At 43.6% G+C, this 27,692-nt stretch overlaps 1 protein-coding gene across 1 annotated transcript in view; it reads right to left on the bottom strand.

The window, feature by feature from the left end:
• CCDC180 (coiled-coil domain containing 180) overlaps positions 1-27,692 on the bottom strand; it is a gene marked incomplete at its 5' end in the record, with an annotated part of 90,909 nt that overhangs the window by 39,751 nt on the left and 23,466 nt on the right. Inside the window, 9 exons of the mRNA XM_082262829.1 lie at positions 3,158-3,284; positions 3,837-3,952; positions 6,011-6,184; positions 8,216-8,338; positions 10,056-10,144; positions 15,391-15,470; positions 17,562-17,681; positions 18,144-18,307; positions 26,553-26,648. Of these exons, the coding sequence (XP_082118955.1) occupies positions 3,158-3,284; positions 3,837-3,952; positions 6,011-6,184; positions 8,216-8,338; positions 10,056-10,144; positions 15,391-15,470; positions 17,562-17,681; positions 18,144-18,307; positions 26,553-26,648 (1,089 nt within the window). The remainder of the gene's footprint in view (positions 1-3,157; positions 3,285-3,836; positions 3,953-6,010; positions 6,185-8,215; positions 8,339-10,055; positions 10,145-15,390; positions 15,471-17,561; positions 17,682-18,143; positions 18,308-26,552; positions 26,649-27,692) is intronic.

Below are 27,692 nucleotides of genomic sequence, written 5' to 3'. Positions count from 1 at the left end.
GAGTTTATTCAAACAATAAGAACTTGTTGTTTGAAGTCTTTCTCATCACTTTCATCGCTACCATAGGACTACACGGATGTGAGGCATCAGGCATTACCTCTTTCTTCTCCCTTAAGCTATAGCTAAGAGCCAGGACAGGCTTCATCCCTTGCCACCACTCCCTGCAGCGGTTGCAGAGAAATCCACATGGATACCCCATATCGGCAAGCCTGAGCGGCACACAAATATATATCATCAACAATGTTTATAGTAATCTGAGTTTCTACTCTTGAGTTATTATAATAACATAACCCCAGCTTTCCTACATAATGTTTAATTATTAGCTTGTATTTTCTCTCTACGAAAGGAGAAGTCTGAAGTCAGACTGTAAGGCCAGTCTATCTTCTCAATGAGCTAAATTCTAGCTAGGAATATTCACAAAATGGTAATAAAACAATGCTTTTATTCACTACCAATTTCACTCTCCTCCAAGCTGCCTGGACAGTGGATGGGAAGGGGACAGGTTGTCCTCCACTGGTGCCTTATAAGTTTGACACAGAGGTGACATTTCTGCTTTAGAAGAGAGAGAATACAGGTAAAGAGCAACACGGAAAAATGCTAATAGTGCTGCAAACATGCACGAGTAAAGCCACACAAAGTGCTTCCAAGGTGCCACAGTGAAGATCTCTCGCAAATAAACTGTGCACCCCCTTATGAATGGGCGCTCACCTTAATGCGTGTGACCTTGCAATTAAGTTTGGTCAAAAAGCGCTTAATGCCTACCTAGGATAGGAAAGGATCTGTTCAATCCCCCCCAGGTGGGGATCCTCTATGGCAGGGATCCTCAAACTACGGCCCTCCAGCTGTTGTAGAACTACACGTCCCATGAGGCATTGTATCACTCCTTCTCATGCAATGTTGGTGCCATATAAAAGGAAGAAAGTTGGATAGTGCTGAAATCTTTTTTTAAAATTGTATTACTACTCACATTTGGAAGGTACTAGAGTGCACCAATCTATGATAGGCAACAATGGGCAGGTGAATATCGTGGTGGTGCGGTGAGAAAACAAAAAGCCTTGAATGAGCTGCATAAGCCGGCAGCTGCTCAGTCTCGGGCGAGGTCAGTGCAGCGTCCGTCCTTGCCCCTCCCCTCCACTACTCATGATGACACAGGGACCTCGTATCTTCCTCAGGGGGATAACTGCAACTGTGATTTGTTTATTGGGAAGGCTGTTACACTGATGAAACCCGCCCCCCGCCCCCCGCTTCTGGGACCAAAAGGTACCATATGAGTTGATATAGAGATAGCTCATCCCCTGTTTATATACTTATGACTCTGTTTTAAGAATAAAAATGCTACCTATGATACAATTCCATATATAAGCAGCCAGCAATAATTTGTTGATATTAAATAAAAAACTGAAAGTATAAATATGCAGCGCTAATCAGATATAATATAAAACATATAAAGTCCACATATTTGGTAATGGAGAGACAGATGAGAGCCCCGCACCAGCTTCAGTGAGGTGAATGGTACACACAACACCACAGTGTTTCCAGCATGTCTAATTACCAGAGCAAATTGAACAATATAATAGCGCACACATACACAGAAAAAAATTGGTTTACAAATTTTGCAAGGCTATTTAAAAACACCTGCTCTTATACAGTAAATATGGGGATTTGGTCACACCATATGGCCATACTGTGCTTAAGCCCACCACTACGTCAAAGTACCCCATTTTCAGTGGGTTCTACACTATTCATAGAGAAGATAATACCGTAGTGGTAGTGACGTAGTGGTGGGCTTAAGCACAGTATGGCCATATGGTGTGACCAAATCCCCATATTTACTGTATAAGAGCAGGTGTTTTTAAATAGCCTTGCAAAATTTGTAAACCAATTTTTTTCTGTGTATGTGTGTGCTATTATATTGTTCAATTTGTATATTGGTCTTTTAGCAGCGCCAACCTGAGAATTGTGCTTTTTAGGGTATGCCCCCCAATATCTTTTTTCCTTACCAGAGCAGTCATATAAGCATGTGACACAGGTCAAACTCAAACCCAGCTCTGGATTTCTGGTGAAGATGGCTCACATGAGAGATCAATGGGCTGTTATGTAGGCTTCAATATCAAGGAGGATTCAAGCAAACAGCATCGCAACCATATATGCACTCAGCTCTCGGATCAAATGAGGCTCAGCAGAATGATGAACATAAAGGATCCCATTGTGAAGCACGTTAAAACCATAACAAATACGTTTATTAAGAAACGTACTTACAAACATCGGATAAAATATGGTCGCGATGCTGTTCACTTGAGTCCTCCTTGATATTGAATCCTGCATAACAGCCCATAGATCTCTGATGTGAGCTGTCTTCACCAGATGTCCAGCATTGGGTTCGAGTTAGACCTGTGTCACATGCTGATATGACCACTCTATAACTTGAGGGTCCAACCCCTCTGGTACAGTGAGGGAAAAAAGTATTTGATCCCCTGATGATTTTGCACGTTTGCCAACTGACAAAGGAATAATCAGTCTCTAATTTTAACAGTGAAAGAAAATAACAACAAAAAAAATCCAGAAAAACACATTTCAAAAAAGTTATAAATTGATTTGCATTTTAATGAGTGAAATAATTATTTGACCGCTTAGCAAAACATGACTTAGTACTTGGCGGCAATCACAGAGGACAGACGTTTCTTGTAGTTGGCCAACTTGATGAATAAACACACACACCATCGTGCCCTTCACCTAACCTCAAGGGTGTCCTCTTACCTTCTATATAGGACCTCACTATGCTAGAGGAGGTCACAAGCGCCTAAATTAATGTTCCACTCCATCTCTCCATTCACTTTTATCCCGGTATCTTCATTCCCAGGCTTCATACATAAGAAGCAAAGGGAAGACCACAATAGTGTAGACCACCATAGATATTTATTAAAGATTAAAAGCAACACTCACATGCTAACAGAAGACAATGAGCATATCTCGTATACAATGGCGTCCGTAGCTCCGCCAATGTGATGACGTCACCGCCTGTCTTTGTTTGCACTATGCACTTTATTTTATGTATATAATTAATAGAGTTTGTGGATTATGAATTACATTTATGTTTATTAATATAGGGTAGCACTACATCTTTTTTCAGTTTATTTCTGGTTTATGATTGACTCACCTGTCCATAAACTTCTTGGACATGAAAGAATTTGCTTATAGACGAGCTGTATGACATTAATTCACTCAGCACCATTGCAGGATAGGACTCTGTAACAATGACTTGATCATGATGAAACTTCACATATCTGTTGATTGACAGAATCATTCATAACATTTAGGGACTATCCAGCAGAGACATGTATAACTAAAGGACAGGGAACGTGTCTGTGTTGGCTTCTGGCCATAGAAAATGTTTAAGTTATAATGCTACTGAGGAGTTGTGGGATAAAATCTGATTACTGGTATAAGCCATGCTGACAATATTTAAATGGGAACACATACTGTATTTTAAGTGATTTTCAAAATCTTTTCAAATATATATCATTTCATATAATTACAGAGATTACAGTCACATATTTACATTCCTGCTGCACCATATTTCTGTTTCTGCATTTCATGCAAGGAAACAAATACTCCAAGATGGATTGCAACATAGCCAGGATGTATGGCAGTAAGATTTCATTGCTGATATTCCATGGGATTTAGGAAGTCTGTGGTTTACTGTGGAAGACTTCACTTATACAGTATATGAATATGGCTGACTCTCTGAACTCAGAAAGGGCTGGTTGGAGGAATAGGGAGTTGATTAGTAAAATAATGATTACAAACATATTGGTTAGGAAGGATAAAATGGTTACCCAGCTTTAATGTCCTTTAAACATGCTAGGGCCTTGTCCATGAGGGCACGCATTTGTTCCACAGTGCTCCCCTGCCGCAGACTGTCCAAAATAATGTCAAGATTGGCTTCTCTTTTCTGTATGTGGAAAGGACAGGGCAGTCAGTATGCTTGGAATATTGCCAGAATTGTGCAAATTGTAATGATTCACAAAAAACAATCATAAATCATCTTCCACTGATTTGAAATGGAGCTAATAAGAATCTGATTGCTCTTCTATATGTCATAGGTGTCTTCACTTGCCTATTAAACATTAAACGTGTCTAAAAAGGGCAGAAAAAAACCTTCAGGTTTGATATAAAAAAACAGGAAGGAAACAGAGCCGTTAAAAATCACAGAGGTAGATATCACTAACTAAAATGTGAATAATTTGCCTAGTTAATCATATCAACCAATTAGGATATAGAAATGGAGAATCCCCTATTGTGGGAATTTATAGGCACTTAAATCATATATTTATTATTATTATACAGGATTTATATAGCCCCAACAGTTTCCGCAGCGCTTTACAATGTGAATATATATATATATATATATATATATATATATATATATATACAAATTAATTCATAAAAACAGTTTTTATTTTGAAATCATCAGTAAAAAACAGAATAAATATGGTGTGAGTAGCTGAAAATATATCAACTGAAGTATAAAATGATGCTATAGACTAGTATCCTCCACCCAACGCGTTTCAGAGACTCTGAAGTCCTACTGCATGCCCTCACCGAGGACACATCACTTATACTATGCTGTTAAAAGTCAGCTTATCCTTATACTACTACTCACTGTGAGGCCGATTCATTCCAAAATGAATCCATAGATTGGAATAAGGAAATTTTTGAAAAAAAAAAAGGAAATTTATGCTCCTGCGCTTAAGAAGTTACTATGCGGCTTGATCTTTTAGAAAGGCGACTCTGCTGGTTTAGCTGCCATTTCGGCTGTGCTACCATTCCCAACAGGTCAGGGAAACCCAGATAAAGCTCTAAAAAGAAAAGAATGCAGAGGGCGCACCAGCCTAGCGCATTACCTTTTGCAACAATTTATTTTAAAGTATGTACATCATACTCACAAACCAGATGAAGTCTTAAGTGTTTTTAACTAGCAGACCATGCTGAGTGGAGAATCTTGGTGGACTTACACTTTTATTTTCGCTTGACTTTTCATCTCGTTTGAAAGATGTGCATACTTTTTTAAAATAAATTGTTGCAAAAGGTAATGCCCTAGACTGGTGCGCCCTCTGTATTTTCTTTTTATGGCTCCATAGATGCAGGACCTTGTCTGCTAGGCCTCATTTCCTCCTGGTTTCCACAAGTTGAGTGTAGCACTCTCATTGATGCTCCTCTGCATTATTGACTTTCATTCAGGAAAATAAAAAAAAGTGGGGGGGGTGGGACTTTAAATGAGGCGCACGGTGGGAGTACCGTGTGACTCCATCCCTAATCTCAAGACAATTCAGGACAATATACGTTACCTCTAAGGTTGGGCGGAAAGGCAGAAAGCTTTGAGACTTTGTTTTTAAATAAAACATGGAATGTTCATCATTACACCATTTGAGTGACTATAAATGATACTTCCTATACCTCTGATGAAGGAGTTGCACAGTCTCTGAAACGCGTTGGGAGGAGGATATCTGTCTTTAGCATCATTTTATACTTCAGTTGATGTATTTTTAGCTATTCATACCATATATATTCTGTGTTTTCTGTGATTTGTAAATAAAACCTGTTTTTAGGAATTAATTTGTTATATGAATAGAGTGCCTAAAAAGTCCCCACAATAGGGGAATTTCCATTTCTATATTCAAAGTTAGGGATGTGGCACACTATAGAGAATAATCACCAATACCCCTATATCAACAAATTTGGTTACAGCTCTTATTTTGGGTGTTCAAGTTAAAACATTAAAGCATAAAGCTGACTGGTAAAATATGGACAAATAGGCTTGCACATCTGATGGAGTGGCATGTTACCATCTTGGATCGAAACAATAAGGTGCCAGTGGAGATAAAACCTATGTACTGTGCATTCATAAATCTGGCAATGAGGTGGTACGGTAAGATCAGTCTGTGGGGGGTAAAAACTGATATCTACCCTAGAAGAAGGGAGACAAGAATACTATAGGAGTCAATCGTACCTGATTTTCTGCATCATTCTTTTTGCGACAGAAGTCTAAATTCTTTTGCAGGGTCTTTTCTTGCTGGGCGAGTCCGATTTGCAAGACATCCCAAAGATGAACTGCTTTTTTGGCATATTTGAATAACTTATTTGTATGTGAGTCCATTTGCTTTGATACAGTCATCATTGCATCCTAAAATGTTAAGCAAGAAGAAGTGATCTAAAGCAAATGTTCCAGTAATTCACAAGTCTGTTTTAATAAAGTCACTATATTTTATAATATACAGCACCTATATTATTTTAAATAATACAGTCATTTTTAGCACGTGACTGTGCTTGGGCCTGAGTGGTGTAATCTGGGAGAGTGATGTAAACAGTTTGCTGTGAACAGGAGGGAGCACTCAGTCCCCCTTTTTCAAGTGATCACTCACTCAGGCTGAACAGTGTGAAAAAGTGAAATAAAGCAGTGAGGGCTGAGTTGCGTAAGATATTTGTACACAACAAAAAGATTAAAGCTACTGTGCACGATTAGGTCAATTATTGACCAGCTTCCTATTCTAGGAAATAGATGATGGCCCTGAATGATGCCTGAAGTTGTCTCAGTCCTCTTGAGAGAAAAGCAGATAAACGCATTGCTAGGGGTAGTAGTGTGATATCAGTTGGAGGTAATTAATACTTAGAAGTGTTACACTTACATATTTTTTAGCATACATGCCTTTTAAAGTAGAACTAAAGGCAAAACTTTTTTTAGTTTTGGATAGAAATTAGAACAACTGTCAAAGTTTTACTGCTTTCCTTGCGCCTGTTAGGGAGAGTCACCATATTTGTCCTGTTTGCTGCTATCACTGAGAATAAAAGTAAAAGAAAATCCCAAAATTTGGTTTGTCACTTTGTAAATCTTCTGGTAACTCTGGTGACAACCAGGGATTCCCCAAATTTGGAGGGATTTCCTTTCACTTCCTGTTGTAGCTATGGGACAGGAAGGGAAGACAAATCTTCCCTATTGGAGACAGATGGCAAAAAAACTGACAGGGGTTAAAACCCTCCCTTACTCTATCCAAAATGTAAAAATGTTTTGCCCTCAGTTCTACTTTAACCACTTGCCGACCAGTCACGTTGACTGTACTGCAGCAAAGTGGCTCGTTCCCGTCCAGCGACGTAGACCTACGTCGCTGGACCCCTCCCCTTGTGGGCGGCGCACGCGCGCCGCCGGAGGCTCGCTCCCGCTGTATTCAGTCACAGCGGGAGTCGGGCCAGGGGAGGAGCGGCGGTGATCACCGCCGCTCTTCCCCGATCGTCGGGGAATTGAGTCTGGAGATCCGCCCGCTTTTGTAAACAAAGCGGGCGGATCTCCTAAGTGACAGACAGGGTCAGATTGCAGGGTCCAGCATAGCTGAACCTGCGATCTGTCCCTGTGTCACTCAGTCACCTCCCCCCACACGTTAGTAAGCACCAGGCATACATTAACCCCTCTCTCTCCAATAAAATTAACCCCTTCCCTGCCAGTGTCATTTTTACAGCAACAGTGCATATGTATAGCACTGATTACGGTAGTAATGTCACTGGTACCCCCAAAAGTGTCGAAAATGTCAGTCAAGGGTCCGATCTGTCAGCCGCAATGTCGCAGTCCCGCAAAAAAAATCGCAGATCACCGCCATTACTCGTTAAAAAAAAACACCAAAAATGACAGAAATCTTTCCCTTAGTTAGTAAACGCAATAACTTTTGCGCAAACCAATCAAAATACGCTTATTGTGATTTTTCTTACCAAACATAGGTAGCAGAAAACAAATTGGCCAAAAATTTTAAAAAATTTAGATTTTTACATTTTTTTTGGGGGGGGGGGGGGATTTCATATAAAAAAATGTGAAAAATATTGTTATTTTTTCAAAATTTACGCCCTTTTTTTGTTTATAGCGCAAAAAGTAAAAATCGCACAGGTGATCAAATACCACCAAACGAAAGCTCTGTTTGTGGGAAAAAAAGGACGTACATTTCGTTTAGGTACGGCGTCGCACGACCGTGCAATTGTCAGTTAAAGTCGCACAGTGCCGAATCACAAAAGTGGCCTGGACGTAAGACAGCAAAATCCTCCGGTGGTAAAGTGGTTAATATGAAAAATGTTGCATATATGATGCTATGTCTTACAGGGCAGCAGAGAAAAGTTTATCAATAACATTCTTTAAATGTTTGTACTGTAAAACAAAAAAAAAAAGAAGACATACAGAAATTAGCTTTTGTTCTTTGTCATATTTAATCTGGAATTGTGCGGTGATTGGGGAAAGCTCTTTGGTCAAGATTGTCTCGGCCTCTTCCTTACTGCAGATGTCCAAATTCATCAGCTGAGCCTGGAAATAAGAAACAAAACAGGTTCTGTACAAGAACTGGCCATATTAAAATAAAAGGCAATATCTTGTTTGCATATGATAACATACTGTAAGATATATAATATGTATATGTCAGATGCATCCATCTATGTACACTAATGCCAAAAACAGGTTTCTGATTTGTTTCTGATTTGCAAACAGGAAGCTCTTTGCAATTTTGGATTTTCCACATATGGTGGTAAAAAAATTACCTTTTACCTGGATGTTAGCTGTAGGATAATCTTTGGTTTGCAAACATTAAAACTGAATTCCATGGGTCCACCAGCATACCATTTACAATGCCTGAGTATTTCCTTATACTACTGGCTCAATCACACAGGCGTATTGATCTATACCAGTGTTTCTCAACCCTTTTTCAGTCAAGGCACCCTTTAAAGTTATAAACTATCTCAAGGCACCATTTAAAGTTATAAAATATCTCAAGGCACCCTTTAAAGTTATAAACTATCTCAAGGCACCCTTTAAAGTTATAAACAGTCTCGAGGCACCCCACTCTAAAAGTTAAAAACTATTTTTATAGCCTTACATAATGCAGTAACATCCACACGTAGGACACCCAATGTTAGAGGTGATTTATTCTTCCAAAGCAGCGCACTGGTACTGACTTGTATTCCAATATTTCTATTCTCTCTCAATTTCTCTCCATCAGTCAGCTAATGTCACCCCAGTGCTGACAGGGAGAGGCAGCAAAGGATGGTCAAACAAAGATGCTGTAGAGGCAACCGACATCCTCCTTATTAACTGATTATGTCATTGGTTGTTAGGGTGTCAGTATCTAGAAAGTCATAATGGTGCATAATGAAAACCCGTGGCTTTGTGTAACTAAAAGGCAGGGTTGATTCACCTGCTGGCTTGTATACAATTTTTGATAAATTTTTAGGCATTTTGCCAAGGCACCCCTGAAGAAACCTCAAGGCACCCTAGTTGAAAAAGGCTGATCTATACACCTGTGCAAAGAAGCTGTTATCACCTGCGTGGAATGCACAGGTATTCTGTACAGACCCATGCAGGAAGTCTGTTCAAATCAATGGCAAGCAGCCAGCTGCATTAAACTGTATAGATCTCCATGCGCATCCTGGAGTGCACTTCTGTGCGGATCTGATGCACAGATCGGAGCGCAGACAGACTGTGTCCTGATCTGTGCATCAGACTTGCACAAGTAAACACTTTGGGATGCACTTGGGGATTTGTGCAGCATTCCACCTGTCATTAATTTAAACAGGCTGCCTGCTAAACGATACACCTGTGCCTCTCGCATGGCTGAAGACGGCCTCTTCTCATGGACACACAGGTTAGTACGCCTGATTGAATGAGACCTTATGAGATACCATTTGTCCAATCATAATGTTGTCTTCCTCTTCTTAACGAACATTGTAGCTTTGGGAAGCCCTCCTGGAGACACAGGTTACATTACCATGCTCCTTCTAGTGCTTGCCCTTGACATCTATTGCAAGTATAAGCATCATTTTCCCTCAAGGTTGTGCTGCACATACATTTCTAGTCTTGCACAGTGTCATCTGCATTGAAACTAAATATAACTAGTAAAAGCAAAGACCACAGAATACAAAGTTTGTCCAATACTGGGCAGAATACAATGAATATATAATCCAGCTTTAGCATCACGGCACTAAATTACAAAATTAAACAAACAACCATACCAGTGTCATGGAGCACTCACTTGACATGCTTCTGCTGCTGTTGTACATCGATGGATGGTGTCCCTCTGGAGATTGTGAAGTCTGTCTAAAAACTGTGTGTTCACAGACCCTGCATGGAAGAAACAAAAGTGCTTTACACTAAATATTCCTGCGTAGAGCAAGGTGACCAACAAGAAATGCATGCTCACTAAAGCCAATTTATGCTTTTTTTATATAAAGTTGATCCACAACTTTAAAGCTGAGCTTCGAGCAAAACATTTTTTTCTCCCATGCAGTAGGGCTGTGCCCGCACTGTACGGGATAAGTGCTTGTTTTTTTCTAGGGGAAAGGAGAGTGGAGATCTACTTACCTAATCCTCGGATCCTCCTAACACAAGACTGGTCCGGCATCCATTTGCTCCAGTGGTCTTATATACTGGACTGTTCCTGACGTCATCACGCCCAGAGCAGGCTCCATAGACCAGGAACAGTCCCCCGCTGAACGGTGGGAGAGTCATTTTCTGGACAATCAAAGGATTGGGTGAGTATAAGCTTTCTGCTCACCCCTAGACAAAATGAGCAGCTAACCAATGCAGTGCTTGTCAGGCACGAACTGAGGAAAGCCGATCAACAGAACTTCCTATTTACTATGTGACCAACTGTGATTGGACATAGGCTCTTTACCGAGATCGGAGATGCGGTGTGTCAGAGTGACACACCGCAGCACCGATTGCCGCTCTGCGCTCCCCCCAGGGGTGCGCAGAGCGCATTATCCTGCCGCCGTCATATGATGTCCGGTCAGGATAATGTAACCACCTTCCCGCCACCATTTGCCTATAGGGCGGGCAGGAAGTGGTTAAAAATGAAGGCACAGTCGCAGGTTTAGAAATTGCCCTTCACCTTTCTAGGTGAAAATGAGGGAGTGGTGGCAGTTTAGAAATCATGTCCTGATTTTTCAGCTCCCACTCTAGTTTTGCGAAAATGACCACGCAACGGCAGATAATTAGCCAAATGATCAAGCAGGCCTATGAACAACAAGGCCAGCAGATGGCTGACATTATTGAGCAGCTAATATCGGAGGACAGCCTCCAAAAGCAGAAGGAGGAGAAGACGGAGACCAGGATCACAGACCTGGAGAACCAAGTCAGAAGTTTAATCTCTGAATTTAAGAAACTACATCTGGAAAAGAAAACCGACGCACAGAAGATGCAGGAGATCGCAGAGCTGCGAAAACAGCTGGAAGAACAAAAGCAGCTGCAGCTCGAGGCGCAGAATAAGATGCAGGCTGACATTGTGCAGCTGCAGACGGAGATGGAGAAGATGCAGATGCACTTCACATATCTGCAACAAGACCTGGACACACAAAAAAAGGTGCAGGTGGACATTGAGAAGCTACAGAAACAGATAAAAGAGCAGGTCATACAGAAAATAAAATCGGAAGGTGGCAGCCCTGGGGAGATTAAAGTTCCCAGTCCACCACACTCCCCACCACCACCACCATCATCATCATCACCATTTAGACGTGTGTACAGGGTGGAATCCTCAGAGGATTTCCAGAGGATCCTAGCTACAGAAAAGAAGCTGCAAGACCTGGAACAGGAATTAAACTGCCTGAAGTTGGAAAAAAAGAAGGAAAAGAAAATCTATGATGATGACAGAATGCAGTCAGCGGAGGAGAATTATCAACAATACAAAGATGCTATTCTCAAGAGGCTGGAAAACATGGAACACAACGTGATGGAGCTAAAAGTGCACACCGGTCGAAATGCTAAAGACAGAGAAGACCTTGCTGGAAAATTGGATCGAAGAACCTTTGATTGTTCCAATGAGCAATTCCGCCTGATGCTTGAACTTCAGGCTGAAAAAATCAGGTGCCAGAATGAAAAATGGACAGAAGTAATGGAAAAGAACAAGGAAGAAATGAAAAATAAATTGGACAAAATGGTGGAATACATAGCGGAGATGGAGAATGGGTGGAGGAAACCCTCAAGAAATTGATGGAGCCCCCACCACAGGATGAAGAGAAGGATGAAGCTTGTGCTACAAAGGAGAAAATTCAATGTCTTGTTTGCAAACGAGATGTAAGAAGAACTACAGAAAAGGCTATGAACGTCCCAAGGCTCCCCCCCTCTCCCAAGTTGTCCATTATCCAGGAAAAGTACCGATCGTTGCAGGGCAGAAAGCAAGATTAACCAAATGGCAATGCCGCCTCCAAACCAATGCCATCCTGCAGAGGCGGTTTATGGCTTATTCAAAGGGCACCACGATTCCAACTAAGAGTAAAGATGTGTCGTCCCCAGGAAACTATCGTAAATACAAGCAGTGACTTCCTCACGTTGGTTGTTCAAACCAGCATATCAGTATAGAAGAAATGGGGATGTATATAGTGTAGGACATTACTGGGGGGGTAATGCACTGCACCTTACATTACGGGGGTGGGGATGACACAGCACAGCACATGACATTACTGGGGGAATACAGCACATTACGATACTGGGGGCACAGCATATTACATTACTGGGGGGCACAGCAGAGCACAGTAAATTTCTGGGGGGACACAGCACAATGCAGTACATTACTGGGGGGTAATGCACTGCACCTTACATTACTGGGGGGGGGGGGACAGCACATTACATTACTGAGGGAGCACAGCACAGCAGAGCACCTTATATTGCCTTCCTCTGGATGTTCATGCAGCCAGCGATTGCCTGTGGTGATCACTGCTGGACGCACACAAAGTGCACTGCATGAACAGACACGAATAGCTGCGACTCGCCACCGCCTTGTGATTAAAATGTACAGGCTCAGCAAGCCATAGCTAGCCACTTACAGACTGCAAAAAAAAGCTGCAGAAATCAGAAAATTCCTGCCGCTGCTATTTGCACCAGAAAAATAATTTGTGCAAATGTAGTCTAAGGGGGTCAAGAAGTTTTTTCCCTGTTGGAGCAAATTGGACCATGCTTTAGTAGGTTTTTTGCCTTCTTCTGGATCAGCACTAATGAATGTTGATACAGGGAGTATCTGATCGCCCATCTCATAGTCCAATCTCATAGTTAGACAGGTTGAAAAGGACAGCAGTCCATCTAGTTCAACCAAAACAAAAAAAAAACAAAACAAACAAACAAAAAAACACATAACAATAACTAAATTTGCGCAAACCAATCAATATACACTTATTAGGATCTTTTTTTTACCAAAAATAAGTAGCAGAAAACATACTGGCCTAAATTGATGAAATTTGATTTTTACATTATTTTTACTAGATCTGTTTTTTAGCAGAAAATAAAAAAATATTGTTTTTTTTTCCAAAATGGTCGGTCTTTTTTTGTTTATAACGCAAAAAATAAAAACCGCAGAGGTGATCAAATACCACCTAAAGAAAGCTCTAAAATCCATTTCTCTGATGCTCATTGACGGACACAGCTCCCCTCATTCTTGACCATTGGGTTATACTGCTCCCTAAAGGAGAAGGACACTAGGCAGAAAACCTCTGGCTACACACATGTGCACTCCCAGGGGGTGTACTCCCTCTCTCTGCTACAGTCACTCAGTTTTGTTACATCTAGGCAAGGAGATCCCTCCGTTTGTTATAAAATGAGAAAGGGAAATAGGTGAATCACTGTCAAATGACGAAATAAATATGGTATTGAGAGCCGCATATTGCTCAGCTACAGATACTGGTACTATTGGTACTATAGAATTAAATTATAAATGTTTATCTAGATGGTATATAACCCCAAAAATAGCACATAAATATCAACCAGAAAAACAGATCGGTGTTGGAGAAGATGTGGGGGTAAGGGGACACTGTACCACATATGGTGGGATTGTCCCAAAATTAGAGATTACTGGTCAAAAATTAGATGTAAGATAATTGAAATTACAGGAGTTAATGTTTTAGATGATCCCTGGTGGTGTTTATTCCACAGAACAAAAATGCTCTTTAAAAAATACAAAAGTACATTGGTTCCAAATTTATTAAATGCAGCTAAAGGAGTTATCCCAAGTAATTGGTTAGAGGCAAAGAGCCCAACACTAAAGGAATGGTGTAATAGAGTGGATTACATTTACAATACGGAATATTTGGGAAATAGAGAAGAACAACCTAAAAATATCTCAGACAAATGTAGAAAATGGGAAGATTTCAAAAACATTGGATAAATATCTGGAAATCTTGCTGGAAGATACAGGATACAAACTAGAATTTGGTCCAGATTTGAGACAAAATCGAAAATGGAAATTGATATAGTAGGTGGGGGAGGGGGATGGGATAGGGAGGAGTTGGGTGGAGGGAATATGGGATACAATTTGCACTGGTCATTTTTTATGAGATGTATATTTATATCTATTGTTTTCTTTCTTTTTGTTGTTGTTAACAGTACTTTGAAAATCAATAAAATATTTATAACTAGAAAACGTACAATGAAAAATGAAGGGAGTCGTGGCAGTTTCGAATCATGTCCTGATTTTCCAGCTCCCACTCTAGTTTTTCTCAGCTCCCACTATAGTTTTGAACATTCCGTCCAGTGCTGTATTTTGGCCTAGGCCAACAAGGCCCAGGCCTAGGGCGGCACTTTGTAGGGGAGCAGCAAAGAAACTGCCCCCCCCTCCACCTGAGTCTCTATTGGCCACTGGTTGCTAGAGCCACTTCTCTCATTCCCCCCTCTCTCACTCTCATCCCCCCTCTCTCTCACCCCCCCTCTCTCTCTCTCTCTCATCCCTCTTCTCTCTCTCTCTCACCCCTCTTATCTCTCTTTCTCACCCCTGTTCTCTCTCACCCTCCCTCTCTCTCTCACCCCTCTCTCTCTCTCTCACCCCCCTCTCTCTGTCTGTCTCTCTCTCTCTCATCCCCCCTTTCTTGCTCTCTCTTCCCCCCCTCTCTCTCAACCCCCCCTCACCCACCCCCTCTCTCTCTCCCTCACCCACCCCCTCTCTCGTGAGATCTCAGGGGTTCATGCTGGGACTTGTAGTCCTTCAATTTTGGAGGGAGCCACATCCATTAAAAAAGAAGGAGTGGGGCAAAGTTACATAGGTGGGGGAGGGGGGGCGCCCAATTTTAGTCTTGCCTAGGGCAGCACAAAACCAAAATACACCACAGATTCCGTCATTCATTCCTATAGGACCAATGGTCGCCACAAAATTGCCGACATTTTGTGAACCATTTGGCAAAACGTTCACAAAGTAATAGCACACCAATCGGGAACAATCCGCACGTTTCGGTTTATTACTGTCTATGTAGTGTAAAAACTGTGGGAGGAGTTAGGGTGGTAAATTCGGCTATAATAATACGAATATATATGTGAGATAACAGTAAGTGGTCTTGCCATGCTAGAACACTTAACTATATTTCCAGTATTCACACAGTGTTCTTTCTTACCTATCTCCTTATTTAAGTTCAGAAGAGATTTATGCCATTCAGCCACTGCCATCTTTGTACAGGTCTCAGGTATGAAATCACTAAGAAAAAGAAAACTGTCTTTAGTGCCACAAATTTAGAGATGTGTTACAGATTCTTCGTCTTTACTTGTTGATCTACAAATTATTTCACTGCAAAAACTAAGCTTTTGGTAAACAATTCATACTGAGCAAAGAAATTCAGTAGATACAGACATCTATGCAACTAAAATTGTAGGCAAATCTCAACCTTTCTTGTGAAAAGCAACCTTGACTCAACCCCTACCAAACCTCCCTACTCCCTACACTACGATATATGATAGGAAAGTAATGATGTTCAACAGTGTAGGTTAAGTGTGGGGTTTATTCAGTAAAGGAGGTGGGGTATGTTGCCATACCCAAATACACTTACTGTATTTTCCGGCGTATAAGACGACCTTTTAACCTCAAAAAAATTGGGGGGGGGGGGGGGGAAGTCTTATACGCCGAATATAAAAATCCCAAAGGTAATTAAGTAAGTGTAATCTGTGAAAGCGCTGGCTGTCTGTGCCCTATTCATCTGCAAGGTACCGTAAGTACCGTAAATGTATTCTCTTATAAATCTCCAAGGTATTGTAAGTGAAAGTATTACCGGTAGATCTATAATCTCTTAAGGCGCTGGCTGTGTGGGAATCCTGTACCAGTATACTATATGTACCATAGCTTTGGCTACATACAGTATACCGCGCTGAGCCAATCACAGTGAGCGATGTATTCTATTATTGAATGCAAAGCCTGCTCGGATTGCCGGAGTCAGAGAGGTAGGATGATGTTACTCTCTCTGACTCCGCCAATCCGAGCAGGCTTTGTATTCAATAATAGAATACATCGCTCACCGTAATTGGCTCAGCGCGGTATACTGTATGTAGCCAAAGCTGCGGTACATACAGTATACCAGTACAGGATTCCCGCAAAGCCAGTGCCTTGAGAGATTATACATGTACCGGTAATACCTATTTACAATACCTTGGAGATTTAAAAGAGAATACATTTACGGTACTTACGGTATCTTGCAGATGAATAGGGCACAGACAGCCAGCGCTTTCATAGATTACACTTACTTAATTACCTTTGGGATTTTTATATTTACAATACCTTGGAGATTTATAAGAGAATACATTTACGGTACTTACGGTACCTTGCAGATGAATAGGGCACAGACAGCCAGCGCTTTCATAGATTACACTTTCATAACCACTTAAGGACCAGGGCTATTTTTGACACATTTTGTTTACAAGTTAAAATCAGTATTTTTTGCTAGAAAACTACTTAAAAACCCGAAAAAATTATATATATTTTTTTAGCACAGACTCTGGAGAATAAAATGCCGGCCATTGCAATATATTTTGTCACGTGGTATTTGCGCAGCGGTCTTTCAAACGCCATTTTTTTTTTTTGGGGAAAAATTCCATTTCACTGCATTTAAAAAAACTAAACAGTAAAGTTAGCCCATTTGTTTTGTATATTGTGAAAGATGATGTCACGCCGAGTAAATAGATACCCAACATGTTACATTTTTTTTTCACACCCGCGCAATGGCGACAAACTACGGTCAATAAAAATATCCATAGGCGATGCTTTAAAAATTTTTTAACGGTTACCAGTTTAGAGTTACAGTGTAGCTCTTTTTTTTTTAATTATTGCTCTCGCTCTGGCGATCGTGGCTCCCGAGTCGCATCGGTTGTTAACGCCAGAAAAGCCGACTTCCGGCTCTAAAAAACGGTACCGGGATAATGCCTCTAGCTAGAGGCATCATCCTGGTACAACCACTTAAAGTCAGCCGACGTAGGTCTACGCCAGTTTGCGTTAAGTGGTTAATTATCTTTGGGATTTTTATACTCTGCGTATACGGTATATGGTGTTGCCTTGGTTCGGAAGGGGGGTAGTCTTATATGGCGAGTATAGCCCAAAACCTATGTTTAACTTGAAAAGTAGGGGGGTCGTCTTCTACGCCCAGTTGTCTTATACGCCGGAAAATACGGTAACTGATAAACGGGCAATGCTCTACCATGCTTTACATTCCTCCTTTCCAGCAAATACTCTCTATATCGCTAAATATGCTTGATAGCACTTGCTACACATGTTCTTCTGCTACATGAGAACCACATACGGTACCTGACCGAACACAGCAGCTGAAGCCTCTTGCTATGGAGTGACTGTTGCTGATCTATCAGCAGGTCAATCTCCCTCTTGACACTCCCAGGCATCTGGTCCATCTCCTGCTCTGCAAGCAGCCTGTAGAACAAATATTAGAAGAGTTTTTTTTTTTTTTTCTGTTTCTAGTCTGCTCTTTGAAGGACCATAAAAAGTGATTATTAATAAGACAAACACAAAGGAAAACCACAGTTAATAATATAGGTGCTGCACATTATTGATTCTAAGACCCCACAGGTAGTGCCTAACCACAAATAGCACATCATTAATACAACTGACGAGGTTACAATACAGGCTTGCAAAGCAACAAATTCTCATTATCTGTATGATGTTACCTGGATTATTTGTAAAGCATATACAGGTATACTGTAGATCACATAAATAAAAACAGCTTCACAAAAACAGGCCTAGAACCTTGTCTCCAAAGTGAATATAGGCTCAAATAACTGAATTATAAAACAATCATTATTTTGGTATAACAATCATTATTTTGAGCTCTCATTATAGCTTAGTGAAGGATTATGTGTTTTCTGAACAAGATACCTGATTTCAGTTATCACTCTTTCTTTTTCATGGGATTTCCAGGCTTTTATTAGGTCTTGCCACTGAAGGCGCTGAGCTCCCTCTCTTTTTAGTTCTGTTTCCATCAGATTCAGAGACAGCTTGGCAATTGCTCTGTGGTTGGCAAGTATGGCTTGATTTATCATCTAGGTGTATGAAGCAGAAAAACAGTAAAAACAAAACACAATCCACAAACTGCTGACTACGTTTCTCAGCATTTTATATGCACTCGTCTACCAAGCTACCCAAGTCTCAGGGATGTGTGCTTACTGGTCCAGCTTCACCCTCTCTCTGACCCCACACAAATTAATAGGCTTCACAGTACGAAAACAATTAGAACCACAGAACCAATTAATAGGAGCTTGCAGTCATCACAAGCAATATGGAAACTTTGGTGATGCAATTGTAGAGCACTACACAATACAATAATACAATGCATATATATATATATGCGGCACGTCACGCTGTGACCTACGAGGGGACGCGGCGGCCATTTTCCTGGTTTGAAACGGAGTCCCAAGGAATGCTCTGAGTTACGCTGATATATCTTCATGTTAATGTGAGTTGCCACTCTTCGCTTTCTTATTTTAATACATGTTCATGATTGTGCTTCACTATGGGAGTTGTCCCTCTTTTTTGTATCTGCATTTGTTCCAGTTGGAGCCGATGAGGGGTCATTAGGAGCCGGCTATCTGTCCGTATGAGCATTGGATATTACACACAGGCTGGATACGATCCCTGTAGTGGGGATCATCGCATTGTGGTAAGGGGCCATTCTTATCCTTTGGTGGCGGTTCCTGCACACGGGGCTTTTGGAGCTTGGAGTGGTTGGCAGTTTTTCTTTCGGAGCACCCTTTTGGAAAGACTTTGTTTTTGTACTTCACTTGTTCTATCTGAACACTTGTGTGGACTGTGGAGTTCATATAATCATTATTAGCGCTACACCATATCCATTACATGTTGTTTCTCAGATCTGGTATTTCTAATTCTAGGTCAGGTGTTGGCTGCTTTATTTAGTCTATTGACTTGTTTTATATTTTCTATATTTTCTATTGAATGGTTTTAGTCTTAATGTGAGCGCAGCAATATCCCCATTTTTTATATATATATATATATATATATATATATATATATGTATTGTGAAAACAATTCTGTAAACAAAGAATGCTTTCAGAAATACAAGTGTTAATATTTTTTCTGCACCCCAATTACTATGTTTTAATGCATAGGACATGAAAACAAGGCTAAGCGACTCAACTAAGCACAAAAACATAGGAACTGGGGTGCAGTAAAAAATGACAGCATGTGCTCTGGACTGATGAGTCAAAATATGAAATAACTGGCTGCAGAAAAAACGGAATTTTTGTAAGATCTTACCTGTAAAATTCCTTTTTCTGAGTCCTCCGACAGTTGCCGCCATCTTCATATTCGTCACAATGGGGTATTAGACTTTGCTCCGAAGGAGTAGCTAGGCAACAGAATATGTTAATATAAAGGCTTTTAACATATCCCACCCCCAGGGGGTGGTCCCCTCAGTCAATACCCTCCTACTTCCTGTATCCATACTTCAGTTTCAGTGGAATAGCAGTAGAGTATACAACCAAACCCCAAAAGAGGGGTGGGGGCGGCGACTGTCGGAGGACTCAGAGAAAGGAATTTTACAGGTAAGATCTTACAAAAATTCCGTTTTCTCTTACGTCCTCCGACAGTCGCCGCCATCTTCATATTCGTCACAATGGGGACGTCCCAAAGCAGTGCAAACATGAGGGGTGGGAAACGCAGCCGCGCCTAAAGGCAACGCAGTCTCCACATCAGAGAAAAGAACCTTACCAAAGGAAGGAAACCAGCTGGGCAACAGGAGAAAAAACTTGCTCAACAGAAGCAATAACCCAGGAAAACAAATAACCTAGGGATAACAACATGTATCCCAAACAGCCAAGGAGCCCATACAAGGAGCTCTAAGGAACTGCCGCACTAAGAACCTTGCGGCCAAAGGAAGCATCTGCCGATGCCTGAACATCCACTCTGTAGAATTTCGTGAAAGTGTGCACGGTCGACCAAGTCGCCGCCTTACACACCTGGGCCACAGAAGCCCCATGCCGACAGGCCCAAGACGTACTCAGAGATCTGGTAGAGTGCGCCTTCACAGGCACAGGGGGAACTTTCCCCTTCAAAGCATAGGCCTGTTCAACAGTCTGTCTGATCCATTTGGCGATGGTAGAGGCCGACGCAGCCATGCCCTTCCGAGGTCCCTCAGGAAGGACAAACAAGGAATCCGACTTGCGGAAAGATTCAGTCGATTTTAGGTAAACCCTAATCGCCCGAACAACATCCAAGGAATGCAGCTCCACCTCCTTCGGATGTCTGGGCTTCGCGCAGAGTGAAGGCAGGACAATGTCCTCATTGATGTGAAAATCCGAAACTCTCTTCGGAAGAAAAGAAGGGTTAGGTCGCAAGACCACCTTATCCAGATGAATGACCAGATACGGAGACTTGCAGGACAAAGCTGCCAGCTCCGAAACCCTGCGAGCCGAAGTGATCGCCACCAAAAAAGCGACTTTTTTGGACAACATGGACAACGAGATCTTCCTGATCTGTTCAAAAGGAGCATGTTGTAGCACGGACAGAACAAGATTCAAGTCCCAAGGAGGTAAAGGTTCCCTCCTAGGAGGGACCAGATGTCGCACCCCTTAAACAAAGGTACTAACCAAAGAGTTAGACGCCACAGGACGTTGAAAGAGAACGGCCAGCGCAGACACCTGACCCTTGACCGTAGCCAGCGCCAGACGCTGGTCGACACCCGTCTGAAGGAAGGACAACACCCTAGACACAGAGTATGTGCGAGGTGAAAACCCCCTGGACTCACAACAGGCAAAATAGGCCTTCCAAGTACGGTGATATACCTTCCCCGAGGAAGACTTCCTCGCGTTAATCAAAGTGTGAATGACCTCCGGAGAAAGACCCCTATCTTTCAGGACCTCAGTTTCAACAGCCAGGCCGTCAAAGCCAGCGACTGTAAAGCAGGATGGAATATCGGCCCTTGAGACAGGAGATCTTCTCGAAGAGGCAGACGCCAAGGAGCGTACCAGGACTGGCGAGGCCAGTCCGGTGCCACAAGAATCACTGTGTGTGGTTCCGAGTTCAACCTGCGAAGGAACCTGGGCAGCAATTGAATCGGCGGAAACGCATACAGCAGCCGATACTGATGCCACGGGGCTACTAACGCGTCTGACGCGTCTGCCCGAGGATCGTGCGTCCTTGCCACGAACCTTTTCACCTTGTTGTTCAGACGAGACGCGAACAGGTCCACATCCGGAAGACCCCACTTCGCGCACAACATCTGGAAGACAGCCGGGTGGAGAGACCATTCCCCCTGATCCAGGGTCTGGCGGCTCAGATAATCCGCCTGCCAGTTCTCCACCCCCGGAATGTGTACCGCCGATATCGCCGGGACATGAGTCTCGGCCCAAGAAAGAATGTCGGCCACTTCCCGAGCCGCTCGGGCAATCCTGGTGCCGCCTTGGTGATTGACGTAAGCCACCGCCGTGGCATTGTCCGTCCAACGTTGAAGGCAGAGATTTATCGCACGCAACTCCAGAATGTTGATCGGAAGGGAGGATTCCTCCTCCGACCAAGTCCCCTGGGCGGACAGAATGCCCAGAACACCACCCCAGCCCGACAGGCTGGCATCCGTGGTGATCACCGTCCATGAAAGAGGACGAAAAGACTTTCCCCCCGACACCGCTGGGGACTGGAGCCACCACAGAAGATCCCTTCTGGTGCGATGGCTCAACGAAATCTGGATATCCAGAGATTGCGGACGCCCGTCCCACCTGGACAGGATCTCCGCTTGGAGACCCCTCGTGTGAAACTGGGCAAAGGGAATTGCCCCGAAAGCCGAGACCATCAGTCCCAGACACCGCATGCACTTCCGCAGGGATGAGCACGGAACGTCCCTGAGGGACTGGACTTCTCCCTGAAGAATCTTGAGTTTGTCGTCCGGTAGGAAGACCTTCGCTTGGACCGAGTCCAGGATCATTCCCAATAGGGAAGACGAACCGACGGACACAGCGTCGATTTTGGATAATTTATCGTCCAACCAAACTCCTGTAGAGTCTGCACCGTGACGGACAGATCCGTCTCCAGACCCTGGCTGGTCGCAGACCGAACCAGAATATCGTCCAGATACCCCAGGACAGAGATGCCCTGGGCCCTTAACAAGGCCAGCAGTGGTGCAAGCACCTTGGTGAAAACCCGCGGAGCCGAAGCGAGGCCAAAAGGTAACGCCACGAATTGGTAGTGATCCTCTGCAATGGCGAATCGAAGGTACCTCTGGTGACCCTCGAAAATGGGGATGTGTAGGTACGCATCCTTCAAGTCGATGGAGGCCATGAATTCCCCCGGAACCAGGGCAGCCACCACCGACTGCAGAGATTCCATGCGGAACTTGCGAACCCGCACAAAGCGGTTCAGAGCCTTTAAGTCCAGAATTGGACGTACCTTGCCCTCCTTCCTGGGCACGGTGAACAGATTGGAATAGAACCCCCGAAATCTGTCCCGATGAGGCACCGGGACCACCACTCCCTGAGCCCTCAGGTCCCGCACCGCTAGGTGCAGATCCCGCAAACGCTCCGGAGACAGTTGAAGATTTGAGGGAAAAAATCTGCTCTCCGGCCGAGAGAGAAACTCGATCTTGTAACCAGATCGAACGATTTCCTGAACCCACCTGTCCCGAACACGGGTCAGCCATGGTTGTGGAAAACCGAGCAAGCGTCCCCCCACCCCAGAACCGGGTGAGGGCGCCCCTTCAGGCCGCACTGTTGTGGGCAGCGGATCCGGACTGGCCGGACTTCTGCTTACCTGTCCACGGCTTCTTTTGGGAGCCCTGACCTTTGAACGGCTTGCCCTTATAGTGCGGCCGAAAGGCACGAAAGGACCCCTGAGAGGGCCGAAAGGAAGCATGCTTCTTACCAGGAGCCGCCTTAGCCTTTTGGGATTGGGGCAAGAGCGTGCTCTTACCCCCTGTGATCCCCTTTATCAGAGTATCCAAGGATTCGCCAAAAAGGCGAGAACCGTCATAAGGTAGATTGGCTAAGGTCTTGCGCGAAGATTGGTCCACCGACCAACACTTCAACCAAACCAAACGGCGAGACAACACGCCACACCGTGTACACGTGCGGCCAACGGGACCATATCCAAGTCCGCATCGCACAAATACATGACACCCTGATGGATTTGATCCACCATGTCCAATGTCGCCTGTGGGGCGGAATCAGCCACCAAAACGCGTCTAAGCACCTGCGTCCAACTCGCGGCCGCCTGGGCCGCCATAAGGGAAGCAAACAAAGCTTTCAGCATAGAACCCATAATAGAATAGGTATGACGGGCAAGAGACTCCAGCCTCTTGTCTGTGGCATCCCGGAACACCGGGGTATCCTCAGCAGGAATCGCAGTGGACTTATTCAGAACCGCGATCGCGTGATCCACTGGAGGTGGTACACACCAACGCTCGTCAGTAGCGGGCGTGAAAGGATAACGCAGTTTGAACCTACTGGGTACAGCAAAAGGCTTGCGGATATTACGCCATTGTTCCTTAACAGCGCTCTGAAAATCATCAGTGCAGGGAAAAACCTGCGATGTTTTGCGTCTTCTCTTTGTCCCATAAGCTGCCAAGGCAGCAGGCGGACACGGTTCATCCTGCAAGCGCAGCGTTTGCTTGATGGAAGCAACCATTTCATCCATGAGTGCAAGCTCTTCAGACGAGCCAGGAGGAGAATCATCCACCCCTTCAACCTCAGCCTCCACCTCGGACCCCACAGGATCCAGGGAGGAACGGGACCCTGATAAGGAGACCCCGGCCATATCAGCCCCCGCACCATCACCCTCTGAACCAGAGGAAATCGAAGCTCGGGACCTTTTTGTGGATTGAGCAGCCACCAACATTTGCACCTGGGCAGCAAGATTAGCCACAATCGCAGCCAAATCCCCCCCTGGGGGGGGAAACAGCAGTCCCCTGGCTACCCACCAATGTGGCAGGAAATTTGCCCTCCTGAGAATCCATTGCCCCAAAAAAATATGCTGGCAAAGAAAGGGTTAACTGCCCCTTTAACAAGCGCGGCGAGCGCAGCCCACCGCCACACACACAAGCACAATGAGACCCCCACAGGGATAACACAGAACACAGGCAATGGATATAGGAAGACAGAAAGGTTAAAACCTGAGGAGACCCCTGCTGTAGCTGCCGCCTCGATCGGTGCACATCAGGAAAGAGGAAGTGATGCAATCAGGGCGCTCTGTTAAAGCCTATGGAAGGCTACAAGAAAATGGCCGCCCGCAGTGAAAACATGCGGCTGGGGCGAGTGCAGGCAAAATGGCGCCGTTTGGCGCCGAAAACGCCGCTCCCCCGCTCTGTGATGTACTACAAAACACCACCCATGTAAAAAACATGGCGGATCGCCGCAGCGACCGCTGTATAGTGCCCCAACATGACCAAAAGCATGCCCCACAGCACACAGCCCTTCACACAGTACACAGGCAGACACACAGTGCCACACAGCCCCCCCCCCCCTGCAGCCCACAGCGTGCAGGCAGAATGACAGGGAGCCAAATAGTGTGAATAGAGGCAGGTTACACAGTCCCAGACTGACACCCCCCCGACAGACAGGTCCCCACATAAGTACACTTACCTCCTAATGGCGTGGGGAACCCGCACAGGCGAACAAACCGCAGCACATGAGGCAGGGAGAGTCGCATCCAGGACGCACTAAACCGGGGTTAAGAAACCGCACAGCGTCCATTGAGGTAGCCACCTCACCAAGCATCCCTGCACCGAACAGGGATGGGTCGTTCACTGTGCCAGGAGCGATACCTGGCTGAACGCTCGATGGCAGGCCGGGAAGCCACTGACCCACAACCTGCGACCAGGGGGATCAGCCCGAGACCCAGCCCGCACGAATCCTCTTCATCAGAAGAACTAACTAACGCTGAAAAAATAACAGCTAAGTAAAGCAAGAGAAAAAACTCAAAGAAAATCAAAAGAGAAAAGAAAAGCTGAGACAAAAAATGCCCCAGCATAGAGACATTCAGCTACTCCTGACAAGCTAGACATTGAAACTGAAGTATGGATACAGGAAGTAGGAGGGTATTGACTGAGGGGACCACCCCCTGGGGGTGGGATATGTTAAAAGCCTTTATATTAACATATTCTGTTGCCTAGCTACTCCTTCGGAGCAAAGTCTAATACCCCATTGTGACAAATATGAAGATGGCGGCGACTGTCGGAGGACGTAAGAGAAAGGCTATTTGTTCCTAAAGGGCTGGAGAGTGGTACAATAATGAGTGTCTGCAGGCAACAGTGTACCATGGTGGAGGTTCTTTGCAAGTTTGGGGCTGCATTTCTGCAAATGGAGTTGGAGATTTGCTTAGGATCAACGGTGTCTTCAATGCTGAGAGATACAGGCAGATATTTATCCATCATGCCATACCATCAGGGAGACATGTATTTGGCCCCAAATTTGTTTTACAGCAGGACAATGACCCCAAACATACAGCCAATGTCATTAGGAACTATCTTCAAGAATACGTGTCCTGGAAGTGATGGTTTGGCCCCCACAGAGCCCTAATCTCAACATCATGGAGTCCGTCTGGGATTTCAAGAAGAGACAGAAGGATTTGAGGCAGCCTACATCCACAGAAGATCTGTGGTTAGTTCTTCAAGATGTTTGGAACAACCTACCTGCCAAGTTCCTTCTAAAACTGTGTGCAAGTGTACTTTGAAGGATTGATTATGTTTTGAAGGCAGAGGGTGATCACACCAAATATAGATTTGATTTGGATTTCTCTTCTGTTCATTTACTTTCAATTTTGTTAAATGATAAAAATAAACTATTAACACTTCTATTTCTGAAAACATTCTTAATGTACAGCATTTTTCTACACCTGTCCTAGACCCCCTTCACACTAGCGAACCAAGAGGGTCCGCCTGTCAATTTTTCACGTAGACCTGATCGGACCCTCCAGTCTCCTCTATGGAGCAGCCGATATCCAATTCAATCATATCTGCTAAATACATCCATCTGGTGTATTGGATTGGATGAAAGTTGGGTGTATACCGACGGGCAGTCCATTTACATCCCACCGCTTATAGAGGAGAGCAGGCTGTGTCCACTCAGGGCTGACACGAACCAACCTTTGGCATGCTCAGCGCTGATCAGCAGACAGATTCCCCACTGAACAGGAGTACTCAAACAGAGTGTAAGGGGCCTATGACTTTTGTACTTTATATATCACATTGAGATACCTTTTTGACTTTAGTACAGCTGTAATTTCTCAAGCATATCTTTAGTCGGTCACCAAATTATTTGATTTGTTGCCAGCTGTAAAACGACTTACCATAGCTTCCTTATGAATAAATCGAAGCACATCAGAAGGCATGAGATAGCAAATCGTTGTCAATAGTGTTGTGAATTTCTTCAATGCATCAGTGATCTAAAAAGATAAACATAGTTTCCCTATATAACTTAAGAAAACTGGGGTGGTTCGGTGCAAATGGCTGTTATTAGTTTCTATGGGAGCTGCTGCTTCCACTAGGACAACTACCTAGCTAGAGTCTGAAATAGAGAGTTAAGAAGTAGTGGGTGTGGTGCTGCTCTGGTAATAATATTATGTATGTGATTTCCTTTAAAAAAAAAAGAATTAAAAAGTGCCTGGTTCTCTGTGATTTCAAATGTGGTAACCATACAGAAAAACTACACATTTAAATTGCCAAAACTAAATCGGTGAAAAAAATATATAATACACATTCAATTGCTATATTTGTAAAGTGACAGGTGCTCTTATAGACCAAAATGTAAGTAAACATTAACCTCTATAACAATGTATATAATCAATCTGTGATATGTGCTAAAAAAGTAATTGAGTAAATAATCAGTCCATATATAATTGAAAAATTAAGTGACAGGCGCTCCTTATGGGCGTGTATCACAAATTCATGCTTGTGCAGGTGCTCCACTTTGTGCTCCCCTTATGCTACTGCACTCACCAGAGAGCCATCCCTTCGAGGGGCTATCTCGCATTCACAGCTTCACTGCTGTATGACAGGACCCAGATCCATGCTTGTATATGTCTTTTCCTCTCCTTTTTCCTTTAAAAAGTTAGCCCCTTCATCTCTTCCATATGTAGAGAGAAATTATATCCCATAGCAAAATACCATTTTAACTGTTTATTCCGTTCAAACAATCAGAAATGCACTTACAATTTGGCAGCAATCAATAGGCATAAAAATCAGGATGTCTGGAATGCTCCACAGCCTGACAAGAAGTGACTCAATGATGCTGGAAAGCTCCGCCCTACGTGTTTCATTAGCACAACGTCATCAGAAGCGGCGCCTATTTCACTGATTTCGTTTTGGTAATTTAAATGTGTCGTTTTTTGTATGGTTACCACATTGCAAATCACAAAGCACCAAACACTTTAAAAAAAAAAAAACATTTTTAAAGGGAATCACACACACATAACATTATTAGCAGAGCA

The sequence above is a fragment of the Pelophylax lessonae genome, assembly GCF_965119305.1.
Source record: "Pelophylax lessonae genome assembly, chromosome: 7".
Classification (NCBI taxonomy): Eukaryota; Metazoa; Chordata; class Amphibia; order Anura; family Ranidae; genus Pelophylax; species Pelophylax lessonae.
Note: the sequence above shows the minus strand (reverse complement) of the source record. Positions and strands in the feature narration are given on the sequence as shown.